This window comes from Psammomys obesus, unplaced genomic scaffold, assembly GCF_907164565.1.
Source record: "Psammomys obesus unplaced genomic scaffold, mPsaObe1.curated_primary_1811, whole genome shotgun sequence".
NCBI lineage: Eukaryota > Metazoa > Chordata > Mammalia > Rodentia > Muridae > Psammomys > Psammomys obesus.
The window spans coordinates 950,292-958,751 of NW_026596152.1; the positions used below are offsets into that span (position 1 = coordinate 950,292).

Here is an 8,460-nt window from a genome sequence, read left to right on the forward strand (position 1 = left end):
TTTCTTTCTTTCTTTCTTTCTTTCTTTCTTTCTTTCTTTCTTTCTTTCTTTCTTTCTTTCTTTCGAGACAGGATTTCTCTGTGTAGTCCTAGCTGAATTGAAACTCACTCTGTAGACCAGGCTGACTTTGAACTCACAGAGATCCACCTGCCTCTGCCTCCCAAGTGCTGGGATCACAGGCATGTATCACCACTCCAACTGTTTGTTACTACTTTTTAAATTATTTTATGTATCTATGTATCTATGGCTGCTTTGCCTGGACATCTGTCTGGGCACCACGTCCATGCCCAGTACCTAAAGAAGCTAGAAGAGGGCATTGGACACCCTGGAATTGGAGTTCCAGTTGTGAGCCATAATGTGGGTGGTAGGAATTGAACCTGGGTCCTTTGTAAGAACAGGTAGTGATCTTAACCACTGAGCCATCTCTCCAGCCCCTCCACTGTTTCTAGTTGAACTTTTAAATCCAAGTTAATCACACAGTTGCAGCAACTGCAGAGAGAGGTCATGTCACCATCAGCCTCCCCCGTTGTGACATTGAGTGCAATTTTCCTCATTATCAAAACAGAAATTAGCATTGGCACAGTCCAGTTAACAATAAAGTCCACAGAGACCAGGCGAGATGGCTCCACCAATGAAGTGTTTCCCTTACACATATGAGGACCCAGCACCCTTGTGAAAATGACAAGGCATATGTATGGTACGCATTTATAATTCTGGTATTGAGGAAGTGGAAACAAGAGAATCATTGGGGCTTTCTGGCCACCCAGCCTAATTAGTGGGCTTTAGGCTAATGAGAAATCCCATCTCAAAGGAGGTAGACATTGCTTTTTGTTGTTGTTTGTTTTTGTTTTTGTGTAAGGTCAAACTATATACCCCGGCCCCAGGACTTACTATATAGACCAGGCTGGGCCTCAAACTCACAGAGATCTGCCTGCTTCTGCCTCAGGAGTGCTGATCTGTCTGTCTGTCATCTATCACGTGTGTGGAAAGTGTGCAAGTATACATGCTATAATGCCTATGGGGAGGTCCAGGGACAGCTTTCAGGAGTCCGTTCTCTCCCCCCACCACGGGCTCCAGAATTACCCGTAGGTTGCCAGGCTTGTGTGGCAAATGTCTTTACCAGCTAAGCCACCTCACAGGCCTGAAGTTGGCTTTTCTAAAAAGCCAGAAGCCAAGGGTAGTGTTACACACCTTTAATCCCAGCATTGGGGAGGCAGAGACAGGTGGATCTCTATGGGTTCAAGACTAGCCAGCTCTACAGAGTGAGTTCCTGGACAGCCAGGGCTACACAGAGATACCCTGTCTTGGAAAAAAAAAAAAAAAGACAACTAGAATAACAAAGTGTTTGAAGTTTATTCAAGTTGTCTTGTGTGTCGATGATTCCTCTTTATTGCTGACTACAATTCTATCTTACAGATGTAGTATTATTGGTTTAGATTTTTGTTTTTTTGTTTTTGGGTCCTTCTGTGTAGCCGTGGCTAGCCTGGAACTTGCTCTGTTGACCAGGCTGTCCTCAGTCTCACAGAGATCTGCTGCCTCTGCCTTCTGAGTGCTGCAATCAAGGGTGTGCACCCACACTCCCAGCTGGTTGTTAATTCAGTTTTTGTTTTGTTTTCTTCCTTGTTTTTATTGCTTTTGAGACAGGGTTTCTCTGTGTAGCTCTGGCTGTCCTGGACTCACTCTATAGACCAGGCTGGCCTCGAACTCTGAGATCTATGTGCTTCTGCCTCCCGAGTGCTGGGATCACAGGGGTGGGTGCGCCCCTGGGCCTGGCTTACTGGTTCAGTTTTATGAAAGGTCTTTTCTCGTATATGGGAGAAAAAGGGGCTTGAGGACAGAACTAGACGGTCGACTGGCCCACACTGTGAGCTGCGCCCATGTTGTCTCCTTGTCACAGACCCATATCACTTGATCTTGGTCAGCTTCCTGCCCACTGCTGACCCTGCTCTAGCCACTCCCAACCCCAGCTGTGGTTTTCAGAGACTTCCACAAGCACCCAGAAAAGTGCTGGAGATACATGGAGCCCTGCCTCCCGCACGTGGCCACCTCTTCACAAAGCCTCTCTGTGGCCTCCAACACTCCTGGTCAAGGGGAAGGACTCCCCATACTTGCTCCATTCAAAACACAGCAGCTCCTGTCCAAAGTCCAGCGTGTCACCCTCAGGGTGATACAGCCATAACAGTGTGGATAACAAGGTCCAGGGGAGAGGAAACTGATTTGGGGTTCTAGCTCAGCCACCTGGCTTTCCCTTCCCAGATCAGTCGGTTACCGCTTTTTTTTTTTCTTTTCAAGATTTTTATTTATTATGTAGGCAGTGTTCTGTCTGTGTGTATGCCGACATGCCAGAAGGGGGCACCAGATCTCACTATAGATGGTTGTGAGCACCATGTGGGTGCTGGGAATTGAACTCCAGACCTTTGGAAGAACAGCCAGTCCTCTTAACCTCTGAGCCATCTCTCCAGCAACAGCTTCTTACTTGGCTCTGACCCTGAGGCCTAGATGAGTAGTTAATATTTGCAAGGGAGTGTCTAGAGAGTGCGGGATGAGACACACACACCTACCACAACACACAAACAAAGGCTGTAGACTTGGCCACTGCCAGGCAGAGAGTGGTGCTAGTAACGGGCCAGGGCAGGAGGATGCAGTTTTAGGGAGAGCCCCTCCTTTAAAAAGGACGCAGAGAGGCAGGTAGGATTGGATGGGAAAAGTAGAGACAACGGCAGCTTTGGGAGGAAGCTTGGAGGAGTGGGCAGAAACTCTGAAGCAGGCACAGGAAAAGGGATCTAGGAAGCAGCGATGCTGACATGCAGGTGTGGGTTTGAAATGCGGGCACTGGACTGGGCTGGGTGGCACAGTGAATGAGGTTAGGAAAGGGCCATTCAGCCCTGGGCCAGGGGAGGAGAGGGGCAGGACTGGAGGCATGGCTCGGTGTGCTGGCCACCGGTAGCACTCTCTTCCACCCTCCATCCCTCCCCAGCTCCTCAAGCTGGGCTCCTGCCTCCTGGAGAGTGGGCGGCACTACCTCGCTGCCAGCCGTGCCTTCGTTGCTGGCATTTGTGACCTGGCCCACCTGGGTACGCCGGAGCCCATGATGGCGGTAGGTGATGGTTCTGAGGCGGGGCTGTGGGGCGGGGACTGGGATGGAGAGATGCTGTGGAAGAGGAGGGCTGACCTGGGTCTGCAGGGCCAGGCCAGGGCAACGCTGGGGCCCTCCTCCGAGATGCTCCAGCCTCCGAGACCTGGACTTGTGCAGACCTTGACGTCCCTACTTGGGACTTCCTCTGTGGTTTCTCTTGCCCAGGAATGTCTGGAAAAATTCACTGTGAGTCTGAGCCACAAGCTGGATAGCCATGCTGTGAGTGGGAGCGGGCCCTGGAGGCCGTGGACCGGTGGGGCAGGGCTGGCTAAGGTCTTGACTCTGGCTTGTCCTTCTTTCCACAGGAGCTTCTTGATGCCACTCAGCACACCCTGCAGCAGCAAATCCAGACTCTGGTCAAGGAGTGAGATGGGAGGGGATGGGGCCTTCTTCCTCAGAAACCAGCCTTCCATCTCTCTCCCACAGGGCCTCTCCCAGAGCAGGAGCTTATGAGGGTGTGGGGGGGCGTGACCTCACCCTCTCACCCCAGGATTCCCAGGGTTTCCCCCTCTGCACAGGCTGACTGATAGGGTGTGGGTGGGCCTTACCCTGAGATCTCTCTCTCAGGGCAGGAGGGTAAGTGTGATTTTGTTCTGGCTCCCCCATCTCCAGAGGTCTCCGGGATTTTCGAGAGGCCCGCAGGGATTTCTGGAGAGGAGCTGAGAGCTTGGAGGCTGCTCTTACCCACAATGCAGAGGTCCCCAGGCGCCGCGTTCAAGAAGCAGAGGATGCCGGGACTGCTTTGAGGACCGCTCGATTTGGGTACCGGAGTCGGGCATTGGATTATGCCCTGCAGGTGGGTGCCTGAGCCCAACCCATCATCCAGGATACCGAGATGTCCAGGAGTATGGAGACCCCAGGGTGCGGTGGGAGGAAGTGCTGCCATTTCTAGGCTAACCTGAGGTCTTTCGGGGTCTTCAGGTCAACGTGATTGAGGATAAGAGGAAGTTTGACATCATGGAGTTCGTGAGTTTCAGGGGCAGCCAAGATGGAAGGGAGCCTGCTGACAGAGCAGGAGGGAAGCGGGGGGAGAGGGCTCTCCTTCCTCAGTTCTGCCCCTGCCCACCTTGTCCATCAGGCACTGCGTTTGGTAGAGGCCCAGGCTACCTATTTCCAGCAGGGCCATGAAGAGCTTAACCAGCTGGCACAGTATCGGAAGGAGTTGGGTGCCCAGGTAAGGCCGCTAGCCGTCGGCATAGGGAAATTAGAGCTAAGATGGGCCTGGCTAGAGCAAACTCAGACCTCTGACATTCCCGCCCATGCCCAGTTGCACACCCTGGTCTTGAACTCAGCTCGTGAGAAGAGAGACATGGAACAGAGGCACGTGTTACTGAAGCAGAAGGTGAGGGCTGCGAGCCCCAGGGCTGGGGGTGGGGGGGAGCCAGGGACAAGGACGGGACGCAGGCCTGTGGCTTTGGTCCGTGCCTGTCCCGGCTGTCTTTGATCCTCTTGTGCTCCAGGAGCTGGGTGGTGAGGAGCCAGAGCCCAGCCTAAAGGAGGGGCCCTGTGGCTTGGTAATGGAAGGACATCTTTTCAAACGAGCCAGCAATGCATTTAAGACCTGGAGCAGGTAAGAGGGTAGCTGTTCCAGGTAAACCACCAACTGAATGTTCTCACAGCAGGGGTCAGTGTGTGGAAAGCACAGGACACCCTCAGCAAAGACAAACACAACACCTGAGTAAGCTGAAGGTCACCCCATCTATAGAGTGAGTCCAGGACAGCCGTGGCTAGAGAAAGCCTGTCCACACACACACACACACACACACACACACACACACACACTGGTTTAGTGTGATGACAGCTGTAAGCTCAGCTCTATATAGCGGCTGAGGCAGAAAGATTTTTTAATTTAAGGTTTCAGGTGAGGCAGTTCCAAAGCAAAACCCTGTTTAAAAAGGGGGCAGATGAAAAAAATGAAAGGGGTAATATTATAGAAGAAAAAATACAGCAAGGGTAGAAAGGGTGAAATTTATTCTCATTTCCACCCTGGGGGGCGGTGCTGAGGACTGAACTCAGGGCTTTGATCATGATGCCTGCAAACCTGGCACTTCAGAGAAGGCAGGAGGAATGGAAATCTCTCTGAGAACAGAACTGTTACTTTATCTTGAGGCCTTTTTTTTTTTTTTTTTTTTTTTTGACAAATATCATGTAACCCAGGCTATGTAGCTAAGGATGACTTTGAACTCCTGACCTTCCTGCCTCCACTTCCTAAGAGCTGAGATTGCAGGAGTGTACCACAATGCCAGGCTAAGAGAGTAGCTTCCGAGCCAAGGTTTCAAGGGTATTTGAGGGCAGAATGTTGTAGGCAGGATGGGTTAAGGATGGGGAGTATCCCTGTTTGGAAAACAAGCCACCGGCCTGGACAGGGAGAGGGAGGAAGAAGTTGAAGCTGCAGGGTCAGGGAATCCGTCCAGGACTTTTCGGACACTGGTCAGGCTTTGAGGGCTGCTCTGAGGAAAATGGGGAAGACCCACAAGCCTTGAAACAGGGTGCTGTGTCTTGGCTGTTGGATCCTGCAGAACCAGTAGCCCCTTTGGGACCTTGGTACAAACTAGAAAGGGAGCCCTTTCCCCAGCATAGTTTCACTTGTCAAAAACTTAGCAGTAACCCTGGTGTAAGCAGCAGTCAGGAGGGTTACACTTTTGAGGTCAGCCTGGACGACTCTTGAGGCCATCTGGGCTATGTGGCAAGATCCCATCTCAAACAACAGTAGAAGTGAGAGTGGTTTCAGTGCCCTCCTGACCTACCCGGAAATAGTGTTCCCCACCGTGTTACAAATGTTACCACCTTGTGTTGGGCTGGGGAGATGGCTCAGCAGTTAAGAGCACTGGCTGCTCGTCCAGAAGACCTGAGTTCAATTCCCAGCACCACATGGTGGCTCACAGCCATCTGTACTGGGATCTGGTGCCCTCTGCTGGCATGCATGGGTACGCTCACAAACGTTGCCTCCCGCTGCTGTCCCCTTCAACACTGGCCACACTAGAAATAAAAGAAAGGAAAGTAGGTGTGGTGGCACATGCCCATGGGCCTAGGCATTGAGGTGGAGGGAGGCAGAAGAACTGGGAATGAGGGCTAGCCTGGCTGCCGTGTGCTGGAGTGCTGTCCACTCTGGGTTGTTTTGAGGTGTGAAGAGCCTCCCTTAGCTGTGCGCACCTTCCCACTGTTGTCTGGAACGTCTCTTGGGACCGTCAGCCAGCTACTTAGGCAGAGAGCACAGTTTGTCTCCATCCCCATGCTGCCATGCATCTAACCGATTCCGTCTCCTCCAGACGCTGGTTCAGCATTCAGAACAACCAGCTGGTTTACCAGAAGAAATATAAGGTGGGTAGGTCCTCAGGGCTGGGCTCCAGGGAAGCTCAGCCCTGGCTTACTCCGGTCTCGGCGCCTTCCTCGCTGCCTGCCAGGACCCCGTGACCGTGCTGGTGGACGACCTGCGTCTCTGTACGGTGAAGCACTGTCCAGACTCAGAAAGGCGCTTCTGCTTCGAAGTAGTGTCCACCAGCAAGTGAGTGCACTCCCTGAGGGTGTAAAATGTCTGAACAGGCAGGGCCAGCCACCGAGTGTGCAGGCCCAGGGCCGCAGCAGGGAGCCCGGGCTGAGAGCACAGGAGATATTTTGGGGGTGCTGCCCTTTGCTTCAGGCGCTCCACTTATGAGGGGGGTCATATTCCAGGAAGTTCTTCATCAGTTGAAAAGATATTGAAGGGCTGGAGAGACGGCTCGGAGGTTAAGAGCACTGGCTGCTCTTCCAGAGGACCCGGGTTCAGTTCCCAGCATCCACATGGTGCCTCACAACCATCTATAGTGAGATCTGGTGATTCTTTCTGGTGCACAGGCACACATGCAGGCAGAACACTGTATAAATAAATCTTTAAAAAAAGAAAAGATATTGAAAACATACTGTGCACATAGCTTAGCCCAGACATTACCTCTTTTACAATAAAGTGCCATTGAACACTGAAACTCAAAATCACAATGGTTGTATAAATACACCTTTGTGCATTAATGTTGAAAAATAGTATGTCAGGGACCACCTGGATTTCAGCATAGCTGACTGCCAGGCATGGCACACACCTGTAAGCCCAGCCCTTGGGAGGAGAATCTAAGTGTGAGGAACAGAGCCGGTCTCAAGGTTAAACGGGCACTTGCTGCCAAGCTTGATTACCTGAGTTCAATCCCCGGACCCACAAGATGGAAGGAGAACACCAACTCCACAACATTGTGTGTGGATGCACACGAATACACACGCACATTTATAATGTAGCCTTTTCATTGTTGTGTGGCCCTGGCTGCCTGGAACTCACTCTGTAGACCAGGCTGCCCTTGAACCCAGAGATCCACCTGCCTGTGCCTCCCAGTGCTGGGACTGAAAGTGTGCACCACCACCGCCCAGCTAATGTAGCCTTTTTAAAAAGCTCAAGGCCTGCCTGGCCTCCAAGTCTGAAGTCAGGCTGGGCAGTTTATCAGACCCCCTCTCAAATGGAAATAAAAACGGTTTGACTGTCCTGCAGAGGGAGTGTTTACCTGACATGCTCAAGGCCTCAGGCCCCATCTGCAGCGGTTAACTCTGTACACACAGCTGGGCAGCAGCTGAGTGTCAGCTTGCCCACTCTGCCTCTGTCACCACCTCCTGCAGGTCCTGCCTCCTCCAGGCCGACTCAGAGCGTCTCCTGCAGCTGTGGATCAGTGCTGTTCAGAGCAGCATCGCCTCAGCCTTCAGCCAGGCCCACCTCGAGAACAGCCCTCGGGGGCCAGGCCAGGTACCCTACTCTGGACGCTGGGGGCCATGCTGCCCTGGGAGGCGGAGCCTCGCTCTAAGGCCCCTGGCTCATTCTTTCTTCTGTTGTCTCCCTTAGGTCTCAGGACACCTTGCCTTGGGCTCTGCGGCTACTCTGGGCGGTGGTGGGCCAGCCCGGGGAAGGGAGCCTGGGGGGACTGGGCAGGTGGCTGCCCAGGTACAGAGCGTAGACGGGAACGCGCAGTGCTGCGACTGCAGGGAGCCAGCCCCAGAGTGGGCCAGCATCAACCTGGGGGTCACGCTCTGCATCCAGTGCTCCGGCATCCACAGGTCACTCCCCAAGACCGCCGCCTAGCCCTGAGCCCATCGAACGGCTCCTCCCCGCCACAAGGCTCCGCCCCATCACAAGGCTCCGCCCCATCACAAGGCTCCGCCCCATCATAAGGCTCCGCCCCATCATAAGACTCCGCCCCATCACAGGGCTCCGCCCTATCACAAGACTCCGCCCTATCACAAGGCTCCGCCCCATCACAGGACCCCGCCCTATCACAAGACTCCGCCCCAACACAAGACTCCGCCCTATCACA

General features: G+C 53.2%; 1 protein-coding gene across 3 annotated transcripts in view; it reads left to right on the forward strand.

Annotated features, from left to right (window-relative positions):
* The window catches only part of Acap1 (ArfGAP with coiled-coil, ankyrin repeat and PH domains 1), a 14,683-nt gene that overhangs the window by 2,487 nt on the left and 3,736 nt on the right, over positions 1–8,460 (forward strand). Inside the window, exons 3-14 of one of the 3 annotated variants that reach the window (XM_055594338.1) lie at positions 2,978–3,097; positions 3,302–3,355; positions 3,442–3,500; positions 3,749–3,932; positions 4,058–4,102; positions 4,215–4,310; positions 4,404–4,478; positions 4,597–4,706; positions 6,406–6,457; positions 6,541–6,641; positions 7,772–7,895; positions 7,992–8,203. In XM_055594338.1, coding sequence (XP_055450313.1) covers positions 2,978–3,097; positions 3,302–3,355; positions 3,442–3,500; positions 3,749–3,932; positions 4,058–4,102; positions 4,215–4,310; positions 4,404–4,478; positions 4,597–4,706; positions 6,406–6,457; positions 6,541–6,641; positions 7,772–7,895; positions 7,992–8,203 — 1,232 coding nt within the window. Of the gene's footprint in view, positions 1–2,977; positions 3,356–3,441; positions 3,501–3,748; positions 3,933–4,057; positions 4,103–4,214; positions 4,311–4,403; positions 4,479–4,596; positions 4,707–6,405; positions 6,458–6,540; positions 6,642–7,771; positions 7,896–7,991; positions 8,204–8,460 lie in introns of all 3 variants that reach the window. The other 2 variants (XM_055594336.1, XM_055594337.1) reach the window with 2 other exon arrangements.